Source organism: Tripterygium wilfordii, chromosome 23 (genome assembly GCF_013401445.1).
Source record: "Tripterygium wilfordii isolate XIE 37 chromosome 23, ASM1340144v1, whole genome shotgun sequence".
Taxonomy (NCBI): domain Eukaryota; kingdom Viridiplantae; phylum Streptophyta; class Magnoliopsida; order Celastrales; family Celastraceae; genus Tripterygium; species Tripterygium wilfordii.
This window is the reverse complement of record NC_052254.1, coordinates 1,307,163-1,334,069: the sequence shown is the minus strand read 5'-3', so window position 1 is coordinate 1,334,069 and position 26,907 is coordinate 1,307,163. Positions and strand designations below refer to the sequence as shown.

Below are 26,907 nucleotides of genomic sequence, written 5' to 3'. Positions count from 1 at the left end.
AATATTACACAGCCTCCTTCTTCTCTCCGATGGCAATGTGGCATTGTGGGAAGATCATTGTTTCTTTTGGTTAATTATTTAGGTAAGACATCCACTTGAAACAATGGAGGACCATTATTTTGCTGTCTGATAAAAAGTGACAATCCACCACGATGAAATGAATAGACTATAGAGTAGTTATTTATTCATTCATTTTTTAGAAAAGCTAATAGCGTGCTTTGCATAATCATACATCTTTAGAATTTCAATATACCAGTTACTAAAATGTGTGTTTTTTTTTTTTTAAATAATGGTTTAATTTGTCATCTAGAAGTTCTCTCTCTACAGCGGAATTTTGTCGGCAGATGAATTGGTCGAACTTTTGCAAAATTTTGTCTCCTGGGCCCGCTGCCAAATTGCCACCAATTATTATGAAGGCGTTTCTCAAAAGGAAAACTTTAGTCACACCCCACTTTTTACTAAAGATACCCCGTCAACTCAGTTTTACAAGGGATGGTCAACTCAAATTGGAGTGTCTTTAGTAAAAGGTGGGGTGTGACTAAAGTTTTCCTTCTCAAAAGTACATAATACCGCGCTCACTATGACGATCATGGTGAATTCTAATTCATTTTACCTTACCAATTTTTATTCTCTGCTTGTTTCCTAGTTTATTTTTGCTAACGTGACCGTTAGAGGTTCGTTGCTATCGACATCACCCCGATGTCGAGAACTCTCACAACCATCAATTTCTCTATTATCTGTGCAGGTTGTAGATCCAACCGTGTACAGTTGGTTTCAAGTTTAACCCCGAAATCAAATCAAACCAATTGTTAATCTTAATGCAGAGACCAGTAGTTCCTGCTGGAAGGCCTGTAGGCCCAGTAAAAGCCCAGGAAAAAATGCAAACCAAGAACCAAGTCTTCTAAATTTCCGATTTGGGCCTGTGTAGATTCCCAATGGCCTCTCTCTCAAGTTTCAATGGTTGAAGGTATGGGCTTACTCTATAGAGGACTGAAGGCCCAGTGAAGTGGGTGCCTTTTCCTGTCAATTTCGCTGATCTGCCTTTTGGGCCTGGAAAAGGCCCAGACACTCTCTTTTACTGATTCTACTACAGTGTCTGGGCCACAGAATCTGATCTGAATATTTTATGAATTATGATTAATGAATCTGAGGGAGATGGACTCTCCTCGTCCTGACACTGTTTTTGTGAGTTTTTTTTTTACCAATATAGCACTTTGGACATAAATAAATATCTATATAACACTAGTATCAAATTTATTATCACAATAACACTTCACGTTATTCTTAGTGGCGTAATTAGTTATGTGTTTTTACAATCACGTCAATTGGTATAGTGTGATTGAATTTTGCTCAGTCACGCCACTGTCAATAGTGTCATTACAAATCCAGTCCAGTCACGTCGTTCCAAAAGACGTGATTCACATAAAGCTGATCTCTTTCTTGTAGGGATTTCACATGATTAGATTATGTTTGTTACTCACGTCATTCACAACGACATGATTGAACTTTCGTGTCAGTTACGTTGTCGTGAGTGACGTGATTGTAAAAACACATAGCTAGTTACGCCACTAGAAATGACGTGGTCACGTGAAGTATTATTGTGGTAATAAATTTGATTCTAGTATTATATAAGTATTTATTTATTTATGTGAAGTTGTTAGATTTAATTGATTTAACGTAGAGTAGCTCTCAAATAAAACAACATGATTGTATTCTAATGATTTTCACACTTAATTATTTTGAAGGTGATGATCAGTTGGATCGGATATATTACAAAGGTTTGCACTTATTTTTTATATTATTATATATTAAATAAATGTTAAATTTATTATATTATTGTATCTTTAGTTAATTCATATTATCACAAGTTGTTAAGCCTTTTGTTTTAAAATATGTGATTCTTAGATCCTTAATTCTATTACTTGTAGACTATTGGGACATTGGTGAGCAAATATTTGAATGCGGAAGTTGTGATGTTCTCTTTTAATACAAAGAGCGAATCGGGAAATGGAGGATGTCAACAAGTCTAAAATTTTCATCATGTTGTATGCAATGAAAAATACAACTTCCATTGAAGAAAGAACATCTGCAACCATTAAATGATCTTTTGTACAAAGGGGATGCTAAAAGCAAACATTATTTTGAAAATATTCAAACTTTCAACATAACGTTTTGTTTTACATCGATGGGAGGAGAGATTGACAACAACGCTGACCTTTTACATTAGATTGAGTTTATTAACATAGATTGTGTTCTCTCTGGAAAAAAATACTAAATTAATTATATGGTATTTTGCATGAAACAAACTAAAAATAACCACATGGAGTACTCTGTTTATTTAAACAACTATATTTGGATATCTTTTTGTTTCTTTTCCTGAAATTTATGTTAGGTATTCAAGAAAACTATATACCCATAACCCAATCTTTATTTAGTAATATATTTCTAAATTAATATTTTATTACAAACATAATTATGCATACACTTTTCTAAACTCACCCTGTGTTGGTTCTTCTATGAATGATTATTTGCGTAAAATTGTAAATATTTTTTTTATTCGTGCATCACACACGGATCCAAATACTAGTTTTGATAAAAAAAAAAAAAAAAAACTCCTGTTTTTGCAGAAGAGTATCAAATACACAAAATCCAACTTGTCTGTGTTTACAGCGCACGTGCGTTTTTATGTGGTTTACATTTGTGGAAGCCCATTCTCATCATTTCACTGCCCCCGACAGTGTCACGGCCCAACGCCGCACTTCTGACTTCTTCTGGCCTCAGTTTCCCCCCACTTCATTGGCCATCGTTTTCAACCACAGGAAGCAATTAGGGCCAGAATCGCTTTCTGGTCACCACCTAATGCTAACTCAATCTCCACTTACATCACGACACGTAGACAAACAATATATTCATTCTTCGAACTAGACCACGTCACACAAAAGTCAAGGCAACACTGTTTTCCAAGAGCCACGTGGCATGTAGTTTGCGTGACTCAGTTTCCTTGACTAAAAATCAGCACATGTGGCTGTGTGACTCAGTCTTCCTGGTGCATGTTAGCGTCATCACGGTCCAATCTGGCCGGTAAATAGTTTGAGAGGCGGAGCAATCAAAGGGGAGACGACATTCACCAAGTGCAGATTCTGAAAAATCACAACCACAGCCTTACATTTCAAATGCTAACTCCACCATTGGATCTAGATCCAACGGTGCAAATCCCGTAACTTACTTCTTCTCTATAAACAGAGCTTGGTTTCGTCTCTCACGCTCACTGTGAACGCCGCACCAAACAACAATGGCTGTGTCACTTGCACTCTCCTCCTCACTCCCTCTCCGCCTCCACTCTCGTCCTTCGCTCAAACCACGCCCAGCCTCTCGCCTCAGATCCGCACCAGTTCGGTGCTGTGATTCACGCCCTAATGTGCCTAGAATCGTCACCGGTAATGCCCGTCCCTTTAATTATACTCCGAAAGGCATAAATTCGTCACAATTTTTGGCAGAAACAGAGCTAAAGGGCCTCAATAGCAGTAGCTTAGTAGTGAAGGCAGCGACTTCGTCATCCGTAGCTCCGGCGAAGGAGCCGTGGCAGGGCGCCGCTATTAAGCCGCTTATTGCATCGATTGCGACGGGAATTATACTCTGGTTCGTTCCTGTGCCTTCCGGGGTTTCGAGGAACGCTTGGCAGCTATTGGCGATTTTCCTTGCCACGATTGTTGGGATAATCACTCAGCCACTGCCGCTCGGTGCCGTCGCGCTCATGGGCCTCGGCGCCTCCGTTCTCACAAAGACACTCACCTTCTCTGCCGCATTCTCCGCCTTCGGCGATCCAATTCCGTGGCTGATCGCGCTCGCTTTCTTCTTCGCACGCGGGTTTATTAAGACTGGACTTGGGAATAGAATCGCTTACCAGTTTGTGTCTCTGTTCGGGAGCTCATCTTTGGGGCTCGGTTACAGCTTGGTGTTCAGTGAGGCGTTGTTGGCTCCTGCGATTCCCTCAGTCTCAGCTCGTGCTGGAGGGATCTTCCTGCCGCTTGTTAAGTCTCTGTGCGTGGCTTGCGGTAGCAATGCTGGAGATGGGACTGAGAAGAAGTTGGGGTCTTGGCTGATGCTGACGTGCTTCCAGACGTCTGTGATCTCGTCCTCAATGTTCTTGACAGCCATGGCGGCAAACCCATTGAGCGCCAATTTGACATTCAATACAATCAAGCAGACAATTGGGTGGACTGATTGGGCCAGAGCAGCAATTGTGCCTGGATTGGTTTCGTTGATTGTGGTTCCATTTCTTTTGTACTTGATTTATCCACCCACTGTGAAGAGTAGCCCTAACGCGCCAAAGTTGGCGAGGGAGAAGTTGGAGAAGATGGGACCAATGTCCAAGAACGAGATAATAATGGCAGGTACTCTGGTGCTCACGGTATGTTATACTCTCTTTCTCCAATTTCTATTATTGGTTAATGGTTTTGATCAAAATCGTATGCTGCTTGGATCTGTATGTTCTTTGTTTTTGTTCTTGGTATACTAGTGGGACTATCTCTCTGCAATTATATCTGAATTCGTAGCGGGGCGCTAAGATAGTCTTACATTTTCGTTGTGAAACTGTAAATATTGTACTTCTCATTGATTTTGATTAATTTCAAATGTCCTTTTATATTCCTACTGAATTGCTGAAACCATCTGGCTTTTAAAGTTTGCTAATAGAGAATACTATATTTTTTTTCCTTGCATAGGTGTGTATGAAAATAACAGGGAATGTGGTTACCTTAATACCTTGATACTATAGCTTGAAGAAGAACTGTTTCCTGTGAGTGAAACCAATAGCTACCTAGGAAAAAATTCATTATGAGACCATTAAAGAGAGAAGCCATTGCAACTCTCACAATAATTTTTTCTTAATTTATCTTGCCTGTGATTTATGCTAATAGATAAAAAATGATTGATATGTTGTTTCTTCTTTTCTAATTTGGTCTTTTGTCCTTTTTTTGTGCAATACGAGTCGTGATAGTGATATCAGAGATGAGCATCTTGAATTCTTGATTTTGGAAGAGATCAAACAAGGTGTGGATAGTGTAGATACACAAATGTAATATCATCCTCTAAATCTGATTTTGTTCCAGGATCAGGAGACACTAAATACTTAGTTACTCTGTTTGCTTTGACATTGTAAACAGAATGTTGTTGTCAATTGTCATGGTTCAGTCAGAAGTTAATTCAGTTTTAGCGGCTTCCATTCCATTCAGAATCATTGTATACTCATTAATAAGGAAGGTCAGAGTATATACATGCATGCATTGTAATTTTGCAGAGTAACAACAGTTTCTGTGTGCTGTGGCATGAACTCAACTGCACTGTTAGAAATGTTTTTGTAACTCTTAGTTTGTCTATGTTTCTATCTCTGTCTATGGCAAGGCACATCTCTTAAGTCAACATTCCATCTAATTTCTTCTCCATTTACAGGTGGGGCTCTGGGTTTTCGGTGGGCTGCTGAATGTGGATGCTGTTACCGCTGCAATTCTTGGATTATCTATTCTCCTCATTACTGGAGTGGTCACATGGAAGGAGTGCTTAGCTGAATCCGTTGCATGGGATACTCTCACGTGGTTTGCTGCACTTATTGCTATGGCTGGCTATCTCAACAAATATGGTCTCATCTCCTGGTTCAGCCAAACTGTAGTGAAGGTTTGTGCTTATCTCATAACCCCCAAATAAATTGTGCGTTTTACTTTACCTCACTGCAATTACGTGATGGCTGTCATTATTTATCTTATAATATAGTCATGCTGATGATGAGTGCTTTCAAGAATTTTGATGGTTCTTGTCGTTTGTTCTTTTTAATAAACTTTTCAAATAGAGGATATCCTTATCGAGCCCAAAATCGTGAAAATAGACTACCTCTCTGGGCTGGGAAACAGATATTTGATTTTGTTGGCAACCTAGGCATAGACAACAAAATGAAAAACTATTCTTTTATATATATATATGGAGTTACGGACACTAAGCTCCTCATAGTTTTGCCTAGAGTACACATATGTTGATCTATAACTGCTAGTGACTGCTTCATTATTGGTTACTTCTATGTTCTATCTCTAATATGGATCTTAAATGGATTCCATCTTTGCAAAATGAATGCATATCTTGACAAGACAGCCAAATTTCTGAATTCTGATAGAGTTATAGTCAAAATATGATTTACTAACAAGTTTCCTGGATTCTTTTACAGTTTGTTGGTGGTTTGGGTCTGTCATGGCAGCTATCTTTCGGCATTTTGGTTCTTCTGTACTTCTACTCCCACTATTTCTTCGCTAGTGGCGCTGCCCATATTGGTGCCATGTTTACAGCCTTCTTGTCTGTTGCCAGTGCTTTGGGAACTCCGCCATACCTTGGGGCCATGGTCCTCTCATTCCTTTCTAATCTCATGGGTGGCCTTACTCACTATGGCATAGGATCCGCCCCCGTCTTCTATGGTGCTGGCTATGTACCCCTCGGAACGTGGTGGGGTTTTGGGTTTCTCATATCTGTCGTCAATATCATCATCTGGCTTGGAGTTGGAGGGCTTTGGTGGAAGGCTATCGGTTTGTGGTGAATGGGTGGTCATAAAAATTTGCCAACACAAAATTCAGTTTCGTTCCCTGATCGTTTCAGTAGATGGTTGCAATTTTCTTGCTCTTGTTCTCCATTAAGTTGCAATTAGTTAATTTTGGCTGTTAATTCTTTACATTAGAAATGGCCGTTAGGCGGCTTTACCGAGAACTTTGGGTAGGAATGATACAGGGATGAAGTCTATTCAGATAACAGATTAGAGCTTGTACCTACAATTTTGACTGGGCATGCCAGTTGCCTCTAATTTATGGCATGGTTACTGCTTACTAGTTGGATGCGGATGCCCAAATGTTCCACTTGTTGCCATATTCATTTTCTTTTCTGGTGCATGAAGAAGAGCCCAATATTATACTGGAATTATAATATTCCTATTGCTTAGTTGAAATTTATTTAGATGCTTTTGCTTGCTTTAGGCTTTAGTTGAGATATTATGTGTTATTTATAGCAAAAGTTGGTGATTTCTGAAATTATGCCACAGCTGGAGTGCTTCCAGGAATCAAATCCTGCATTTGCATGTTAAAATATATGCTCTGCTTATTGGAGGGGGAACAAGCAGAGCATAATATTTTGAACAAACTTTGGGATCACTCTACATCAACAGTGGACAATCTCAGTTTTGTGGGCCATTTGGGCTGTGGAATTATATTCCCATGATTCAATGCTTCTGAAATATTGAACCAAATTGTTTTTGGAACATATGCACAAGAGAAAAAGAAGGAAAAGTCATATTTATTTTTTTGTACTGAAGACAATATCATACTAATTTATTCTTTTAAAACATCGATATCAACACAGAAACTCGGGTTGTATGGATTGCATTGGATTTCATGGTAACAGCCTCTGCCATTCTATGTATCGACACCTTTTCCTACCCCAGGCCGGTCTCCCAACCTTTTTTGTTTTCTTATGATTGATAGTGTATACTATTGTAAATTGTCTTTTTCTGACAGGTATATGATTTTCTGTGGGTTTTTGACTTCTTTTGAGCTTCTGCCCGAAAGTGATGAACCACTTGGCAGCCATTAATTTGGAGTAAATCTGACTGTAGATGATTTTCTTTAATGCAAAATGGAAATGGGTGGGGACCTGTGGCGTTTAACTTTGGAATCTCAAAAAAGCGGAGCATATATTTTGAACAAGGACGCGTCTATTTCCACCCACCATTTTCTTGGCAGTTTCCACCGAACAAAATTCTCTCCTTTTTGTCATAGGAAGACCCCATGGACTAGACTCTGGAGTCTGGAGTCCTACACGGTGGCATTTTTGGGCCATGAAAGTCTTTTTCTTTTCCCTCACTTTCTCAATTCTCGCCCACCCAACACACACCCCAAAACAGAATTGCGATTTTTGTTGATCGCTTAGCCTTTATGAAAGCGAAGGTACACGTAGTCTTCCTCCTATTGATGAAGTTAGGTGATCCATGTGACGGGTGTTGAGGTTTCTAACTCTTTGAACTGTAAAAATCCCTGATGTCAGTTTGGTTTTTTTTTTCTGCAATGTTGACGTTCGGGACCCGCTCATTTTAATGGACCTTGAATTTCTGCTGGGGTTGTAGTTGTATCCTGGCGTTGAGATTTCAAAGCTGAGAGGTAGTAGTTTGTCTCTCTCAAACTTTGAATTTAAGTTGTTTGTTGAAATGCGTAAATGACATGGACTTCCAGTGTGTATGTTGAAACCCACTTGAAGCTTCACTTGATAGAATTATGTATACTTTTCAAATTTGGTAGAATTATGAAATAGTTGAAGATGATGACTGAACTTGCTTTATAAAGTCTCCTTCCCCTGGAACAACTGGTGAATTGAAGTTTTGGTCTTTTTTGTGAAGGCTGTTTAAAGTTTGGTGGATTGGGATACCTAGTGATGGCTCAAGAAGAAGACCCATATACTTCCACGGAAAGGAAGGGAAGTCCAGTCTGCATTTTCTTTAAAGATGCTAGGTATGAATCGGATCTCTCTCACATTCTGCAATGATTTTTTTTGTCAATTTTTAGAAGATTCCTTGGTTAGAAATGCTGGAGTTTGTGCATTAGAGAGACAAGCCTAAAGTTGTTTAAATCCTTCATTTTTTTTTGGTTTGGAAATTCTTGTCGATAAAAACGATGCGAGTTTTTAAAACTAGAAGAGTTTCTATCAATAAGCATTAGTTTGATGACGATTGCTAATGAATTTTTATGTGTTATTTGTGTGTGTAAAAAATGATTTTTTTATAGGTTTCTCTGTCTTTGTTTATTTAAGAAAAACCTTAATAAGAACACTGATCAGGGCTTATTTTATTTGCTTATCAATTGAATTTCTTGCACTTCAGGGTACTGCTCTATACTTGCTGATTATTGACATGATGCTGGAAGTTGATGTTCAAGCCTTATTTTTCTCTATTCGCTTGCCTTATTTTTCCTTTATCATCTGTAGTGTTCATTCTTTTATATTTTTGGCAGGCTTGTTCTTAAATTAGATGAACTTGGTACAGAGATAGCTCAGATTGCGTTGCCTGCAGCACTGGCTTTGACAGCTGACCCTATTGCCTCCCTGGTTGACACAGCTTTCATAGGACAAATTGGTACATCTATCTAACTTTGTGCATTTAATTCTGAAGGTGCATCCGTTCTTCCATTTTCTTTTATCCCCCTCAAGTTTTGTCTTTTCAGAAATTTTGTTTGATGCTGAATTAACTCTCAGCTAAACTGTATATGATGCATACTTTTCCCATATATTATTCTCACTGCAGGCCCAGTCGAACTTGCTGCTGTGGGAGTTTCTATTGCTTTATTTAATCAAGTATCAAGAATCGCAATATTCCCACTTGTCAGTGTAACCACCTCCTTTGTTGCTGAAGAGGATGCGATTGGGAGAGCAAGCCCTGATTCGCAAGAGGGCGAGGACTTGGAAACAGGTTCAACTGCAAACATCGAAACTAAAGAGTTGATACCACAAAATGGTATACCATTCTTTTCCTGTACTCACCTGGGTTTGCAGTTGCTGCAGTCATTTTGAGAATAGAAGTTCTATCTGTGCAACTTGGTCATTTAGGTGTATAATTTAGTTTCTATTCATTGCACCTTTTCAGGTTCTACTGAGGATGAGGGAGCACAAAAGTTGCAACCTTTTTCCAGCAGCCTTGATATTGCAAAATACGACAATGAAAGACGACATATTCCATCAGCCTCATCAGCATTGGTTATTGGTGGCATCCTTGGTCTTATCCAAGCCATATTCCTCATATCGGGAGCTAAACCTCTGTTGAGCTTCATGGGAGTGAGCTCTGTAAGTTCATTTCAGATACCAAGAAAAAACACTTGAACTAGTTTACTTTTTTTTTTTTTTTGTACTCATAATTTCATAATCACCAACAGAAAATACTCCTGCTTCATATAGGATTCACCTATGCTTAACCCTGCACAAGAGTATCTGACATTAAGGTCCCTAGGGGCTCCTGCAGTTCTCCTCTCATTGGCCATGCAAGGAGTCTTCCGTGGATTTAAGGACACAAAAACTCCTTTGTATGCCACCGGTACGTGATATATGAATTGAATAGTTCTTAGCGTACTAAAATAACATATATGTACCAGGCAGTGTATTTGGTTTGATAGTTTCACTTCTATCTGACACATGCCCAACTTATCCGCTTTAGTGGCTGGAGATGTAACAAACATAATCTTGGACCCAATCTTCATGTTTGTCTTCCGTCTTGGAGTTAGTGGTGCGGCCATTGCTCATGTCATATCTCAGTAAGTAAATCAGTTATTGCACACACACTGCATATGCAAATTTTCTAGCTGTAGTTTGTATTTAATATTTGAGTGGTGATTACAGGTATTTGATTTCAATCATACTCTTCTGGAGATTAATGCAGAAAGTTGATCTCTTACCTCCCAGTATAAAACATCTGCAATTTGGTCGATTTCTTAAAAATGGTAATCATTTATTTTCTTTTCCATTTCTTCTTCATTTCTTTGCCCCTCTGTTTTATTCGTGGACCATAGAGTGCAGAATCCTTGAAGTTATTTTCTAAAATTGCCCTGACAATTTGTGATGTTTGTATAAATGTTCAAATTTGAATTTTCTGTTCCATAGTTCAAAATTACAAATCATAAGTCTTTTTTTTTTTTCCATTTGTGCTTGAATTCCAGGCTTTCTACTGTTGCTTAGGGTGATAGCTGTGACATTCTGTGTAACCCTTGCTGCATCAATGGCTGCACGACAAGGATCCATACCCATGGCTGCATTCCAGGTCTGCTTGCAGGTTTGGTTGGCAACTTCTCTTCTTGCCGATGGCTTGGCTATCGCTGGTCAGGTCAGAAATATGATTATTTTTGTGTATCACAGGATTGTTTCAATTTGTTTTTCTATCAAAACACATTTTGTCCATGCATCAAAAAAAATTCTGCTCTCTTTCAGGCAATTCTTGCTAGTGCATTCGCAAGAAAAGACTATGGCAGGGCCACGGCAACTGCATCTAGAGTATTGCAGGTGCTGGATTATAATGTTGTAATGATCCAATGTCCTTTTGACCTTTTAGAGGATTTACTCTAAAACTCTGAGATGGGTTTCTACTGCAGTTGGGATTGGTTCTAGGGTTGATGCTTGCTGTCATACTTGGACTGGGATTGCATGTAGGAGCAAGATTATTCACAAAGGATACCAATGTCCTCCATCTCATTAGTATAGGCATTCCGGTAGCTCGTTTTGTCTGCAGACAAGAAGTTAAAAGGACTAGTTTCAAATTACTCGTACTTGTATATAGTATCTGAACTGATATTTCCTTTGCGTTCATACCAGTTTGTAGCAGCTACTCAACCCATCAATTCCTTGGCATTTGTTTTCGATGGCATCAACTTTGGAGCATCTGACTTCGCGTATTCTGCATACTCCATGGTAAGCCTTTCAGTCCTTTCCATATATTGAAGATTGAAGTAGCATTGCACTTTTAGTTAATAAATAAATGAACAGTTATATTCTAGCTTAACATTCTTCCTGCGTCAGGTTACGGTGGCTATTGTCAGTATCTTCTGCCTATTCTTTCTTTCCTCCAGTCATGGATACGTCGGAATCTGGGTTGCTTTGACCATATATATGAGCCTTCGAGCATTTGCTGGCTTTTGGAGGTAAAGATAGGATTTCAGTCACATTGTTCGCTTTGAATTGTCTGTGATCTATCGGTTAATTCTTGAGTCATTTTGGTGCTGCATCTGCAGGATAGGGACCAGAACGGGGCCTTGGAACTTTCTCAGGAGCTGAATACTGCTTGGTTTTGGTTTTCAACGATTCACTTCGTTGCTCTTTCAACAAAGCTGCAACTGTTTACAATGGTTTTCTTCTCCTTGATGCCATATTTGCAGTGAGATCAGGGCACTATATTTACTGCGCTTTTCTGCTGCATGGTTTATTATACCATCACCTTTAATGTTACCCCTATATATAGTGATACTGTGCACATAAAATTCGTGGACTTGCACTTGCTAAATGTTAATGTACTAATAATATGTACAGATTTACAAATAATATTGCTCGTCATCTAGAGTGAATTAGAAATCAAGGAATCAACTCCATCAACAATTTTGACATGATTTGAATATCACGAATGTGCGTAATGGAGAGTGTAAAACACTAAAACGTTTCGTCAAAAAATGCATGCCCCAAGTACCATTGGTGACGCTATGATGACCAATGAAGAACAAAACCTTGCAATCTCGCTTTGCGATCTCGATGTATCACAGTGAACCTTTTATAATACAATTGTATAATGTTGTTTTGCATTCATAAAGAATTGCAAAATCCTCTTCAGCTACATTCTTTTCTTTTTGAATGAAAACATAGAAAGGATCTTGCAACGTTGAAAGTAATTCCCCATGAAGTTGCTTTTGAAGATTGTACTGCAAACGAACTCACACTTTGTTTTCCACTGTTTACCTCTCTCTTTGCCAGAAAATAGTCGGGGCATCATGCGCACCACATCATCACGCTGACGTGATGCACATGATCCACTGAATACTCAGCATGTGGCTTTTTAATTCCCGTCAACAAAAGCTTCACATCCTCGTGATGCTGCTTCAGATATAGATTTACGGAGAGAGAGAACCGATGATCTATTGGATGAGAAGCAGTAGCAGAGGATGACAAGCGCTTTAAAGTTTTAATCCTGATATCTTCAGATGCAATCTGTAGAGGGTAGAATCTACAATCAAAGATTTGTATAGTTGAGCTACTAGCAACTTCTAATCTGGACAGAAGAACCAATGTTAGATTTGAATATCGGTGTGGTACTTGCCAAAGACACTCTGATGCTCGAGTTAGTATGATAATCGAAGGCCTTGGAGGACAAATAATCAATTATAACAATAATAAGTTGAAATAGATCAAGAGCGTAAATGATTGATTAGAGCGAAAGTCTTGTCGAGGAGAAATTGTCTAAGACAGCTTCAAAATCAGAGAGAGGAGCGGAAGAGAGAAAAAAAGATCCTTGCCTTCAAGGGAGTTATGCTATTTATACTACGGTCCACGGGATACGTGTCACTGTGGGGGTTGTCGGATCTTGAGCCAAGTTATAGTTAGAGACAACTCGCCTTTTTCTACAAATTCGCTCTTACTCTTCTGATGCCATCCTATGAAGGGACGTGGGACTGCTTCATGTGTCAAGGATTAGATGGGTTGTGCCTATGCATGCCATAGGGAAAATGGTTCGAGAAAGGTCTTCCTATGTCAGGAATGGATTGATCTAACTGCTTCTCGTAGCACGTCTTGTAAAATTCATGAAGATCACGAATCTAGATGGCAAGTCAGTAAGATCTGTTAGAGAGAGGATTATGTCGATGTTGAATTCCACAATGGCTTTGACATGGCACATGGTCTTTTTGACAATCGAAGACACAGGTCTTCGACACGGGCCTGCCTCGGATTGGGCCCGTGATGGGCCTTCACTGTTGTTGGGCGTATGCTATTTTTTGCCATTACACAATCTATTGAAAATTTTTGAACTATCCTGGCATACATGTTTACATCACAGGAATTTGAGAATTCTTATTAGCTTGTGAAAAATAATAAAGAAGGCTGTCTCTGAAAACCAAGCTATTTGATACCAAACACTTGATGCAAGTGGAACAAAAGAAAGTCCAGGTAAGGAGGAAGTTGCAGGTTGGAATGCTTCAGCCGATCTTCTCTGTGTTTGAATCATCTGATGGCCATATCACTGTCTCAATGAGCCGCTCGCGCATCAACGCCAAGTTCTCATCACATATCTCTTGGTATATTTCGGCATGATTACATCTCTGCAACACAATGACGGACAAGAAACAATGGATTTTAGTTTTGATTCCATCCCTTGATTAGTAAAATTGAAATTTTAATAACTATTCATTACCTTAACCCACTTTCCATACAAATGAAGCCGCGTCACCATCACTCTTTCAGCAAGCTCATGCTTCTCCTGTTATCATTGAAGATAAAATATTTTCATTTCCCAGTTTTCCCTTCTGCTTAGAACCAGAACTTTTCCAAATAAAAAGGTTAAAGAAACAGAAGAAAATAAGGTATGTTTATGGAGAAGAGACTATAATTCTAAACATTTAACATGGCGATAAGACTAAGTTTTCCTCTGTTTCTATATTTTCCAAAGTACCCAAAAACAAATCCAGGACATTTCAGAAAAGTACCTTTCCAAGTGTGCGGATGAAACGCTTGCCATCACCACCAGGCTTGTTTCTGACAACAAAACTGTGTAACAAAAATAAAATAAATAAATAAGAACCTGCATGAAGTAGAACTACAACCATTAATTTTACTCTCAAGTTGTGCGTTTTTTTTCTTTTTCTTTCATCAGTAACCAGGCGGCCAAGTTTCTTGTTCTAAACCTATACCTCACATGGCTTTGATGTCAAACATACCAACCTCAGTATATTTCACCACAGTTCAGAGCATGCATACGTAATCACACATTGTTGAACCTCCTAATCGGTACAATCATAACTCAAGAGTCGTCCACACTACTAAATTGTTGACAAGGGATAGCTAAGCCAAAAACATTGATCTTGGTCGTAATTACATAGAGAATACAGGACAAAAATGCTATCACTTACTCATAAAACCACCTATATTGTGTTGGATTCATCTCATAGAGCTGGTTAAGAACTGTCCTTACTGCTTTGTACGTGAAGTAGTTGAGGATTTGCTGCAGCCAGAAATATCATCATTTTATAAAGAAGCATGAAGCATAAGAAGATTAACAGAGAGGATGATGGCAGCTCATTGAGATTCAAAACTTTACAACAGTTTTGACATATAAAGAATGGAAATCTATGGTAAGGTGTGCTTCCGCAAAATTAGTTTGATCAATCAAACTAAATATCCAGCAAGAACAATTCATGACTGAGCAGCTACTTACCACCACTCTTTAATGCAATTCGTTTCATTCACAAATAGAAAAAGAGATGATGATCAATCAAACTAAATATCCAGTAAGAACGATTCATGACTGAGCAGCTACTTACCACCACACTCTTTAATGTGATTCTTTTCATTCACAAATAGAAAAAGAGATGATTGTATGAGATCCTCACTCAGCGCTCTGTATCAAAGGACTTAATGACGTACAGTTTACAGATTCATTTCTTTCAGAAAACAGAGAAACATTCTCTCTTGAATATTGGGATAAAGGTGCCTAAACTGACTTCAGCTGCACAGAACTGTTAATCCACGACTAACTAATGTGATGTGTTTCCAAACCGTGTAATCCCTATCATCAATGTTCTTAAAATGTGGCAGGAAAAAGTATCTCATTAATTTAAGGCCATATACATTCACGGTCCAACACTCTTCAAATCTCACACTGCAAGGAGACTCTTGCACTTAGTGTTGGCCTGGTGGAACCCTACATGATCAGCTTTAAGTGTCTCCTTCTAGCAAGCAAATAATGTAATAACAACGGCTTGGCTGAGATGGTGAACTTGACCACGATAACTCTCAGCCTAAGCGAGAGGACGTGAGTTCAAGTCCCATAGGTGTTTCTAGTATCGTAATTTACGAGATGGTGCTTGCTCAGCTTAGTGTGTGCCATGCGAATGCCTCATTCTAGCAAGCAAAGGATGTAAGTAATTCACCCCAAACATCACCGAGAAAACTTAGATGAATGGGGCAGGCTCCAAAATGTGGATCTCCTACAAGGGTTTCACCATATTCTGCTAACATATTGAAATTATACATAAACCATTCACTCTTCATATTCTTGAACTCACCCATCATCGTTTTGGTTTACTTGAAACCAAATAATATGATATTCAGCCTGTCAAACTACGAGATATTCAAACAGCCATTCACATAACATGTAAGTAATGACCTATTACCAACAAATCAAACTTCTCTTACCGATTTAACGTCCTCAAAACTGTCCTCGTACTGTCCTGCTAACTCGTTCACCACCACAAGCCTCCGATCTCTCCGCCGCCTTCTTTGACTCCAATTGGCCTGAACTACTTTCCTCGAAAGCCTCCAACCATGCCATGAATCCAGAAAAGAACTTCCCAACTCCAATGATCCAGGCCTTGTCAAATTCTTCCTCTTTATTGAGCTCCTCTGTGAAACCAACTCTCCACAGCTCTTCATGGCCATATTAGTATGCGAATCCACCACTGATGAACTCACCACAGACAGAGCCCCCACCATTCTTTCTCTTATACAGAAACCCTTCAAGAAATTGACCACTGACCAAAACCCAAAACTTTTTTTTGATTGTGATCTGTTGGAGGGAAGAAAATTAAAGATACCCACTAGCCAATAGTAATGGGTATCCAGCAAAATGGGATATCGAAAACCTTTTTTAGCAAAAGATCTTATGAAATATTTAAAAAGAGACAGAAACCCTGAAAGCCTGAAACCTTTGGGAGACGAGGAGACGAGGAGCTTGTGCGCAAGGAAAGTGTGGCAAATGCGGGGATTTTTGAAGAGGTGTGTGGAACGCAAACCAAACAATATTTTTGAGGTCCAAATCTCTCCACCCAAAAGGCTTGTCCCCGAAATCAAAATCAAGTGTAATTCCTTGAATATTGTTTTGAAATTTTACTTATTGGGAAAGGTCAAAGTACCAGGACATGTCCCAAGATTTGTGGACGTATTGACACGTGGAAGAATCTCAGTTTGGGTTTTTCGTGAACTGTTTGATTCTGCCAACTTCGAAGCGTTGAACGGCCATCCTTCTACGAAATAGAGAATACCATGCCGACGCGCGCATCGTTTGCTTTGATAGGTGATTGCTTGTTGGGCCGCAAGGTTGTCACTCAAGGTCCTCAAGAGAAGGGTGAGGTTGGGATTTTATACATCTGATTTGGGCTTCCTCTTTTGGCCCACTTAACCAATCAAGCAAGCCCAATAGGAACCCCTTTTGGGCCAATCGTCAAATTCCCTCAAAAACCCAACAATAAACGCAAAATAAAAGCATGGCCGAACATCGTTTTAACTTTTGTTTTCGCAGCACTGCCTTGTCAGCGTCCACGGCCGAACCAAAGGGCACCGTCATTGGGTAGCCATCCGCCAATTCACGCCGGTGCTTGTGATCCACTGAAAATGTTCTACAGAGGGTATGTGATTCTCTTTCTCACTTTCCCTTTCTTTTGTTTTTCCTTCTGGATCGATTTCTTTACTATCTTGATTTCTCTTTTGTTTTTGTGCTTTTCTTTGGTGTTTTGTAAAAGATTGTTGAAGATTGGTGCAGTTTGGGTTATATTTTCTTTGTTTTCCATTAAGTTTAATTCGTTGTTTGGTGCGATTCAGTTTCCAGGTTGAAAGGCTGGGGTCCTGTAAATTTGACATACCTAGAACATAAATTTGCCTTCTCTATCTTTTTGAATTTACGTGTGTATATCTTTTTTTGGGAAATCTTTTTTTTTATTAGTGCGGGGTTTGTTTTCTTCTCGTGGGTAGATTAGTGTTTAGGGTTTGAAATATTTTCTTAGTTCTTTTCACGTTTGGTTCTTCTCAAAGAAGGTCAATTTCCACAATTCAGGAATCTAAGCCTACATCTTTCTTTCATGGGGTAAGTTAATAATAATTTAAGTATGATTATTCTTCTTTTAAAAACTTGCTTGGGAAGGATGGATCTTGGAAGCTTTTGAAAATGGTATATATCGCCGTTAATCCTTATACTTAGTTATAATGTCCAATTTGTTGCTTAAACTTGAAATGCATTTAATAAAATCATTGAATTCAATAGTAATTTGCAGTTTAGCCTGACTAATACGCCCTTAATTTCGATTTCCAGTGTCGCAAATTGACCTTAAAAGCACAAACTTCATCTACAAAAGGAACTTGAGACTTGAGATGCTAACATGGGAAATTCTATCCACATATGACCTCAACAACTAATGGGGATTTACCACTGTGTCAAGAGACGACCCCCCACCCACACCGACACCAACATGCACAAACTTTGTCTCCGCTAGGTTGGGGAACCGGTTTATTAATGTTCTTAGATTTGTATGTTGATGGCATCAGCATCATTAGTTTTTGCAAGTGGTCTGTCCTGGTAAATTTGATGGTGTAGCCAAATGTTAGATTTTAGGCATGTTTGAAAACTTGTGTTGTCGATTCCAAATTGGCGTTCCTTCGTCAATGAATTCTTTTGTTGTTCAAATAAAAACAAGAAAAATGGTCCATTTGCCATATTAGTAACAAAAGCTAACAGAGTTAATAATTATACTTTGATTGTCTACTTCTTTGTAGTTTGAGGATTTAACTGCTCAAGTTTCAAGTTCAATGACGTAGTTAAACATTGAAGTTTGATGATGACCAACATGGATGTCATGTCTTTCATGTAGATTTAACAACTTAATTGGTGCCTAATGCAATAAGTTCTCAAGAATTGTTTCTCTGTCCTGCATAGGGTATGTGGTATACAGCATATTTAGAATTTCTTGACAGCTTAGGTTTTCACACCGTGTTCAACATCCTTGATATTACTATATCTATTTCCTAAGCGGCAGACTACGTAGTTGCACCTTAGCCCATTGCATTGGATCTTTGGAAAAAGGTTATATCATCTCAAACATAATGAATCTGTGTATCCTGAAAGGTTTACCTTGGTGTTATTTAGGGGTCGAACTTATGCAGTGTTTGTCTGGAAAATGTTCTTCTTGACAATGATAAATGATGCATTAAAAAAAAAAAAGATAATGATAAATGATGAGGATGCAGATGCGGATTATAAAATTTTTTTTTTTTTCCCCTTTTGGACAGCCTCATGCTCATGACTTGCATGCTCTACCACTTTGTGTCCTTTGCATAAAATCTATTAGTTTATTAATCTATTGATACTGGCTTAGACAAATGAAGCTATTGCTGCTATTCCTGAGCAACCAGTTGAGACAAAATGCCGTGTGGTTATTTATCTCCGACTTGGTTCTCTGCTTAAATAGCAAGCTGGTAACTATACTTAAAAGAATTTAAAATGTTCATTAATATGTTACTTGTTTGAAAATGAAGTAGATATGTTGATGGTGCGGATGGGCGTGAAATGGGTGCAAAGCGTCAGCGGGTAATCGATCAAGGTCCTTCATTCTATGGGGCTTCACCTGGCCCTAGTTTTATGTACAACCCTCCTCCATATGGATATGTTAGTCATCCGCCACCTTTCCCTGTTGTCCGTTTGCGTGGTCTCCCCTTTGATTGCACTGAGGCTGATGTATTTGACTTCTTCCATGGCCTGGATATCGTGGACATACTTTTTGTCCACAAGGGTGGAAAGTTCACTGGAGAAGCTTTCTGTGTTTTAGGATATCCTATGCAAGTTGATTTTGCCCTTCAAAAGAATAGGCATAACATGGGCAGGAGATATGTTGAGGTTTTTAGGAGTAAGAGGCAAGAATATTACAAAGCAATAGCAAATGAAGTTTCGGATGCTCGTGGCGGTTCACCCCGACGAAGTGGCTCGAGGGCAAGATCTTATGATGAGGCAAAGGAGTCTGCCGAACATACCGGAGTTTTGCGATTGAGGGGACTGCCATTTTCAGCTGGAAAGGATGATATAGTGGAGTTCTTCAAAGATTTTATGCTGTCTGAAGATTCAATTCATTTTACGATGAATGCGGAGGGGAGACCTACTGGGGAAGCATTTGTAGAGTTTGCAAACGCAGAGGATTCAAAAGCAGCAATGGCAAAGGATAGGATGACACTTGGGAGTCGTTATATTGAGTTGTTTCCCTCATCAGTAGAGGATATGGAAGCATCAGTTTCAAAAGGACGGTGACTTCTTATAACTTTGCGTCAATTTGCTTTCTTCTACCTGCAATATTTATACCTTTTTTTTTCTTTTTATTGAGAATTGTTCTGTACTACACCTTCTGTTTTATGAAGTAAATGTACTGTTTATTGCCCTCAACAGCATGCATTTGTAGCCAATTGAACTTGCAATACCATGGTTAATTTTCCTATGTCAGATATATTAGAATATCCATCAGCATCTTCTTTTTGAGTGTTACTATTAAATATCATCATAATATAGTGTTCTTTGGAAACCTAACGATTTGGACTTCTAAACCTCAAAACACAATTTCATAACAATACATTTATGTTGTAACTTTCATTACTCTCATTTGATTGTGTGCACTGCATTCATTTGCTGGTCCTGAGGAAACAGCATTTATGATATATATATATATATATATATATATAGAATTGATGAAACCTTGTGGGGATGACCTCTGTTATTATAGCTCTCTGAAAGGCAACTTCTCTGCTAGTTCATTGATGCTTGTTTATCTGGTCTATAACTTCAACAACTTGTAAGCACATAGATCTCTCTGCATCTATAATGAAACAACAGCAGTTGGATTGGGTTTTTTAACACTGGCTCTGTTAGAAAACCAAATTATATATTCTGTAGAAGTTGTGTTCAATTTGATAGGTCTATATTTTGCTTTTACTGCTGTTGTTGATTGTTACATGATTATGAACCCTAAATTATTGTTGACTTTTGAAGATGCACTGCTGTTAATTAATAAAGCTTGTCAATCAAACTGGTGATTAGTCCTCACAGGTATCCAATGGTAGTTTAGTAGAAGTGATTAGAAAAAAGAACCATTGGCCCTTGCTTTATTCAATATTGCATGGAATTTCAAATCCTGTTGATAAGTGAGCCACACCACATGTGTGAATAGTGATCATTTTCTAGGATCCCCTGAAGAGAATAATCTAAATGAAATTTAAAATTGTCTGACCAGGTGAAGTGAAGCTAAGATTATTGGGCCTATTTACAGACAAAACAGTGCACTTTCCCAACCCTTTTTGTCCTCTTCCTCTCTAATTTTGCTCCTGTTTTAGTCAACTGCATGACACAATTTAAAACTTCATTTCATAAAAATATCTCGTTCATCACATATATATTTGGAGTGAAATTGGGCATTCAAATCAACAAATCTGAAAACATATTTACCATTAAGAATAACTTTTTTTTCATATGTAATATAATGTTTCCTGCCTCTGTAGCTCGTTTGATTCATTTAATATAATTCCAAGAATGAACAAAATTTGAAAGAGGCCTCCCCCTCCTTTTCATCTCAAGCTATAGCTTCGGGCAGCGGGCAGAGCGGACCAGAATTTATCAATCCCAAATCGCAAATCCCATATAACGATGTACCTGAACTTAACATACATAGGGAAATCTCTCTCTCGAGCTATTCCTTGTCTCCTCCTGCTAGGGCTTTTGATTAGGCCTTTTTTTTCCTCTCCTAGATTACTTCTGTTGATTCTTTTTTGCCATTCCTTGAAATACAAGGTAAGCTGTTCTTATTCTCGTATGTCCTCTCCGTATTAAAGATGGTCACTCTGGTCTCGATCTTTACTTAAAAAATTCTATCTTGGGATATGCATTCAATGGTTAAGGCTTGTATTTGGTTGGGATTGGTTCCCTGTTGATAAAACTCCATCTGGGTTTTGAGTATTCGACAGTTACAAGCTCTCTATTTCAACAATCAACAAAGTTTGATCTCAAAAGTGTATGTTTCAATTTCAAGTTTCAACTACTTTTTCAGTCAATTTGAGCACCTTTAAAGTGGTCTTGGTCTCTGCTAGTTTCAATACTATCTAGTTAGTTTGTAGTGTAGCAAAAGCGACTTCTGATATCTGTCAAAGATGATGACTTTGAGTTTCTATTGAGAAACCCCCATCCGGGTTTCAAATATTTTTCTGTTGGGTTTGGTTTTTTCCATAGAAAATTCAATCTGGGTTTTGTGTATTCATCAATCAGTAATCCTAAATCTCCATATCTACTACTGGGTTTTTGATTCTGGAGGCAACATAAGTTGTGAACCCAAAAGGGGTTTTGTTCATATTACTCTCTCATTCAAATTAGCTGCTTTGAAGTTGTTCATTTGGTTTGTCCTCTCGAAGATGGCTCCATCTGGGAGAAGAAGACCAAAAGCCTGTAGAAAACCAAGAAGAAAGAAGCAGTTCCTGCAACTGAGAAACAATATTCAGCAGGAAAGAATTTCAAATGTTGATGATGGCTTAGATTCTGATGGTGCTGCTATTGATGATGTTTGTTCTACACCAAAAGCAGATAGGTTTAGGATACCGGAAATCGACACGTGTCCGCCGGCCCCAAAGAAGCAGAGAGTGATGACCAATTGCTCATCCTTGCAGAGGACTCCGATTGCTTTCTTTGCTCCACCAGATATAGAGTTATTCTTCTTCGTTGCTCTAGGAAATGTTTCAGTTTGAAAGTCAGTTTTTTGTGTTCTTTTTGCTTAATGTGATGATTGAAATATAGTGTGTGATAGATTTTAAGCTGTGTTGAAGGAGTGATTTTAGGAAGCCCTTACCTTTTCTTTTTCTTTTTCTTTTCCTTCTTCTTCTTCTTCTTCAGTTTTGTTTTAGTTGGAAGTTTTTGAAATTATGTAGGGTATACTAATCATCACTGAATTTAGAGATCATGGGGCTGCTTTCTCCAACTAAATTTAGGCATTAATTAAAGGCCTACTTTAATCTTCTTTTAATGTTGTTAGGTTTAATGTATTGTTGACTTTTCTCATTTTGGTGTAATAAGTGCTTTAATTTTTAATCACATAGTCCGTGTACGTCTTTAACGATAGATGATTTGGTTGACTATAAATTGAATTAGATATATATGTCTAAAGTTTAATTATAATGTGAAGCATATTTCTGAACGATATTTAAAAAAAAAGAAGGGGAAATGCTGTGATTTTCCATTGCATGGATCGAATTGGGTTAAAACTCGTGCGGGTTGTCATCATTTGTGACACACACAGTTCAGAGAATCTCGTGAGTTTGTTATCAATAACTTTTAACTCTAATTTTCTTATTCCTTCTTCCTCATAATTATAACTCAGATCGTAACATGGATTAGGTTATTGTCCAATTTACTCGTTCGGATTTAAATTAATCTAAGTTTGATCAATTAAATACGTCCGAAATCTAATCCGGATTAGGATCCGGACTTATACATATTTCCTAAACATATGCTATTGTCCGACCTGAAATAGACCCGAAATTGATTTTTTACCACCCCTACTCGTAAGTCATATAACCATGCATGCACATTTACTGCATGTTGAAACTTTCTGCTTGATCTGCTTAATCTTTATCTCCTTCTTTTTGTAGGAGATAGAAGTAGAAGGAGGCTTGAAATAAAAAAAACGAAATCCTGAAATAATCTTCCGCCTTCTCAGTCAATCAATCTTATGAAGTGGGATTTTTTTGAATCTTATCTCAACCGTAGATGAGATCGAACGGTTGATGTTAGAGTCCATATTTTCTGTCCGTAAAAACAGTCGGCATTATTTATGTAGTAGTTGGTAAATATATATCTCAAAGTCATGTCCAAAATTAACCTTTTTTTACCCGAAGCCAAAGTAGAACTTCTTCAATTCTCTGTTGCTAGTTGTTGGCGCATATAGAATCTTGTACTAGCCCAACAACACAGTTAAATACTGCTCACAAGTCACAGGCGGTTTATTTTGGGCCGGCTTGGCCCAGCACCATGAACTTGACCTTGCATTTGGATAGCTATAGATGGGCCCATATACAATAAGCCCAAATTTGATCGTAAAGAGCGAAGACTAGACTCCCTCTCCTGGCCCAAAACTCATACACGTGTCGAGATATGACAGACGACCATTAACAGGCCGTGTTTGTTTCTCATAGGAAAAATAGGCAAACCTCTTCTAGTACTGGAATAAATCACTGCCTGTTTCCAAACGCAGTTTCTGCAAGGATCGTTCCTGCCGGAATTTATCGTTAAAAAGACTGGTCTTTTGTGAGTGGCTATGGTTTCCAGAGCCCAAAACCTTCAAATGCTATCTTTCCACTACTCTGTCTCACTTCATAACAACCCGCCGTCTCTCCTTGTCCACCGCCCTCTGGCTTTCGATGGTAAAGCCAGCGTCTTTAGTCATTTGATTGCACATAGTAGCGATGCGATTCACATGAGAAGAAGAAGAAAAATGGCACATTCTTGTGCTGTTTATGCAGTCAATGAGAGGGATTCAGAACAACAGTTTGAGGTAGACCCAGTTAAGGCCAGAGAAGCCCTTCAAGAGCTCGACCAGCAGCTCCAAATACTCTCCAAGAAACAAGTCTCCCCTCCAAAGATAAGGGGTACTGATACTCTCTCTCTCAAGAACTAAGATTTATATAGACGGCACATGCGTACATATCTTGCAACTTTTAATGTTCATTTCTGTTATGTTTCATAGATTCATTCAGTGATATATATGTTGAATTATGTGATGAATTATGTTGTTTAAAGCCCATTTCTAATTCCCAGCATTTTTTTTTTCTGGTTGTGGAAGTTCTTTGGGCATTATGTGGGTGTTACATGACAGATTACTATAATGGCCAAGGAAGAATGATTCGAGTACTTCTAGGGTCTGGAGTTTAATTTGCCCAGGTTGATAGCCTATTGGTATGATTTAAGCTTGCAAAATATCAAAAAAATTCCCCAATTATTTTTCCCCAAACTATTGCTGTCTTAACACCAGCATAAGAATTGAGAGAAAGGAGCCGAGTCAACTATATTGTAACTGTCTTGGTCATGATATAGAATGATCCTATACTTCTATGTATGTTGTAAAACATCAGACAACTTAATTGTAAGGTAACCAGCCAGACAACCATGTTTAGATTCAATTTTTTCATGGTTATGCAAGAAGATGTCGATTGGTATGAACTGATAGGACTGTAATTGTTTAGTGTTTAGCACTAATAGAGCATGGTTAATTACGTATTATCGTACCTGTCATGCAGCATAAAGATGATTCTCTTGTTCTGTTACACTTGGGGGTAACTAGTTCTACCATATAGCTCAGGTGTTGTCAAATAGACTTGCAAAATTCTGTGGCACATTATCTCCATAGAATACAAGTTCCCATGCTGTTAAATGATAATGCAATCATAATTGAATTCTTTGGCCCGTGAGTTTGAATTTTCTGTTCCATTTCAACTTTTCTCCAACTGCCATATGAGAGCTTCAATAGTGATCACTGCTTTATTTTTTGATGACCATCTATATATGTCAAGTCATATGACATCAATCCTTTGGCCTTGCCATCAATCCACTGGTGTCAAAGAATGGAGATTGTATATAGCATTCTTCCCAATTCTTCCCAACCATGAGATAGACTTGTACAGTTGCACATCAAATGCCAAGAAATTGTATTTGGCACTCAGAAACTGTATGCAGTCTCTTGAGTCTTTACTACTTATAAGTTATATCCATGACCAACCTTATGTCATTTTTATTTCAGGTTTTAATATACATCTTTATAATCATGTCTATAAAGGAAGGAAAATAAACCTCAGTTCTTTGTTTCTTGTTTATCTGGACATTCCTTTATTTCCATATAAAAAAAGGTATTTTATAGGAAATGAAATCTTCAAAGTTTAATGATGCCACGACAATGTCGTCATAGGTCTATAATGTTCATGGGTTCCTTTGGAAGAGTTCTAGTGTTGAAGCTGGATTTAGTATCTGTTACGGTGATATCTATTTTGTCAGTTACACAGTCATTTTGAGTGACATATTAAGTATGTTTTCCAAAGGATAACACGTGCTTTTTTCCAATTGATTTCAGCTTCGGATGTGAAACTCACAAGAGAAGAAGGAACAACACAAGAAATGACATTATTATCAGGATCCTTTCAAGCCTACATAGCTGGTGCTCTCATTCTTTTCACAATCTTCTATAATGTCCTATTTTATACAGTAATACAACCATCCATAGATGGACAAGAATATTCTCCAGACAGTGTCGAGGAAACGGCATCTCCATCTCCAAGCAGCAGTTTGAGAGTTATGAAAACCAATCCCAGAAGTTGAAGTAGCGATTACTCGTGGAAAGAACTTGAAAAGGCAGGTTTTGGTTCACTTGTTATGGCCTATATGGAAGCAAGCAAATGACAATAACTCTGCTTTAATCATGTCAATATATAAGCCAAGTGAGTTTTGTTTTCAGAAAGAAGATGTTACCAGTCTTGGTCAGAGCTGAAATTGCATTTTCTTTTTCATATTCATGGAAATTAATTTTGGACCTGAATTCAATGGCTTGTAGTGCATGTAATAGTTTTATAATTAGTCAACACTATTTTGACAAGTTTTGGTTGACAAGTGTTTGTATAATTGTATTTATTTTAGAGTCTGTTACTAAACTAGTTAACAATACCCATGTTGAAATAAGGAAGATTGTGTTCAACTCAAGCAATTCCATCTGTGTCAATGCAAATGTTTGACTGTATTGAGAGAACTTGGATTTATTACAACTTCAGGTGGATTTATGTGTTTGTCCTGATATATACTTTGAAATTAGAAGCTTTGTTTGTTCAGAAGACTGGTTCAATGGTTCTGTCTTATGCTTGAGAGTTGAGTTGAGTCAATTGAAACGGGCAAACAACAAATCAAGTCTTCTAAAGATAAACAGTCCCAATTAATCAATTATATATGCTCCTTCCTTTGAATGATCAACAAAGGGTGTTTTACTCCTTCCTTTGAATGGTCAGAACCCAATCAAATGGTAGGCACCCAATTGTTAATGGGTTTGTTATCTGATTCTTAAAAAAATATATTAAAAAAATTGAAAAACCAATGGATTTTAAATGAATAAATGATTTTCATATGAGAACTCATCATCTTTTTTAAAATAATAAAGAATACAGTCCTAATGCTTTTTTCTTATTTTAAGGATGTATGTTTATAATATTTGGAACCAATCAAACATAATTTTTTATTTTTTATTTTTCCTCTTTCAAGCTAAAGACAGATTTAGGATTGGATATGGATTGGAAGATGGGTTTTTGTTTTCCTTTTAACCTTTTTAATCATAT

The 26,907-nt window shown here is 38.0% G+C and overlaps 6 protein-coding genes across 11 annotated transcripts; 5 read left to right on the top strand and 1 right to left on the bottom strand.

The window, feature by feature from the left end:
* The first annotated feature begins 3,079 nt into the window (after nucleotides 1–3,079).
* On the top strand, nucleotides 3,080–6,911 carry LOC119993764 (dicarboxylate transporter 1, chloroplastic-like). The gene is made up of 3 exons (XM_038840988.1): nucleotides 3,080–4,411; nucleotides 5,452–5,673; nucleotides 6,215–6,911. Exons 1-3 carry the CDS (start codon nucleotides 3,293–3,295, stop codon nucleotides 6,575–6,577), a joined length of 1,704 nt encoding a protein of 567 aa, XP_038696916.1. The 5' UTR covers nucleotides 3,080–3,292; the 3' UTR covers nucleotides 6,578–6,911.
* Nucleotides 6,912–7,753: 842 nt separating this feature from the next.
* Nucleotides 7,754–12,140, top strand: LOC119992466 (protein DETOXIFICATION 42). Of its 3 annotated transcripts, none has more exons than XM_038839163.1 (15): nucleotides 7,755–7,973; nucleotides 8,150–8,183; nucleotides 8,420–8,531; nucleotides 9,030–9,151; nucleotides 9,320–9,529; nucleotides 9,659–9,855; nucleotides 9,967–10,102; nucleotides 10,223–10,319; nucleotides 10,405–10,505; nucleotides 10,722–10,885; nucleotides 10,990–11,061; nucleotides 11,151–11,267; nucleotides 11,371–11,466; nucleotides 11,575–11,696; nucleotides 11,787–12,140. In XM_038839163.1, the coding sequence occupies exons 1-15, from the start codon at nucleotides 7,962–7,964 to the stop codon at nucleotides 11,827–11,829; spliced, it is 1,635 nt and encodes a 544-aa protein (XP_038695091.1). In that variant the 5' UTR covers nucleotides 7,755–7,961; the 3' UTR covers nucleotides 11,830–12,140. The 3 variants fall into 3 exon arrangements, with proteins under 3 accessions (XP_038695093.1, XP_038695091.1, XP_038695092.1); XM_038839164.1 differs by having other exon boundaries at nucleotides 7,755–8,031; XM_038839165.1 differs by lacking the exons at nucleotides 10,990–11,061; nucleotides 11,151–11,267 and having other exon boundaries at nucleotides 7,754–7,973.
* A 1,388-nt stretch (nucleotides 12,141–13,528) lies between these two features.
* On the bottom strand, nucleotides 13,529–16,698 carry LOC119992467 (chaperonin-like RbcX protein 2, chloroplastic). Its single transcript, XM_038839166.1, has 5 exons — nucleotides 15,949–16,698; nucleotides 14,664–14,755; nucleotides 14,241–14,301; nucleotides 13,949–14,014; nucleotides 13,529–13,856 (listed from the first exon to the last, which is right to left on the bottom strand). Exons 1-5 carry the CDS (start codon nucleotides 16,243–16,245, stop codon nucleotides 13,734–13,736), a joined length of 639 nt encoding a protein of 212 aa, XP_038695094.1. The 5' UTR covers nucleotides 16,246–16,698; the 3' UTR covers nucleotides 13,529–13,733.
* Nucleotides 16,699–17,005: 307 nt separating this feature from the next.
* On the top strand, nucleotides 17,006–20,050 carry LOC119992402 (heterogeneous nuclear ribonucleoprotein H3-like). 4 transcript variants are annotated; one of them, XM_038839069.1, is made up of 3 exons: nucleotides 17,006–17,156; nucleotides 17,837–18,017; nucleotides 19,060–20,050. In XM_038839069.1, exon 3 carries the CDS (start codon nucleotides 19,088–19,090, stop codon nucleotides 19,817–19,819), a length of 732 nt encoding a protein of 243 aa, XP_038694997.1. In that variant the 5' UTR covers nucleotides 17,006–17,156; nucleotides 17,837–18,017; nucleotides 19,060–19,087; the 3' UTR covers nucleotides 19,820–20,050. The 4 variants fall into 4 exon arrangements, with proteins under 4 accessions (XP_038694997.1, XP_038694996.1, XP_038694995.1 ...); XM_038839068.1 differs by lacking the exon at nucleotides 17,837–18,017 and having other exon boundaries at nucleotides 19,060–20,022; XM_038839067.1 differs by lacking the exon at nucleotides 17,837–18,017 and having other exon boundaries at nucleotides 17,008–17,156; nucleotides 19,057–20,050.
* Nucleotides 20,051–21,960: 1,910 nt separating this feature from the next.
* Nucleotides 21,961–23,220, top strand: LOC119993462 (cyclin-dependent protein kinase inhibitor SMR13-like). Its single transcript, XM_038840614.1, has 2 exons — nucleotides 21,961–22,284; nucleotides 23,191–23,220. Exons 1-2 carry the CDS (start codon nucleotides 21,961–21,963, stop codon nucleotides 23,218–23,220), a joined length of 354 nt encoding a protein of 117 aa, XP_038696542.1.
* Nucleotides 23,221–23,796: 576 nt separating this feature from the next.
* On the top strand, nucleotides 23,797–26,284 carry LOC119993604. The gene is made up of 2 exons (XM_038840799.1): nucleotides 23,797–24,186; nucleotides 25,662–26,284. The coding sequence occupies exons 1-2, from the start codon at nucleotides 23,856–23,858 to the stop codon at nucleotides 25,904–25,906; spliced, it is 576 nt and encodes a 191-aa protein (XP_038696727.1). The 5' UTR covers nucleotides 23,797–23,855; the 3' UTR covers nucleotides 25,907–26,284.
* Nucleotides 26,285–26,907: the final 623 nt, after the last annotated feature.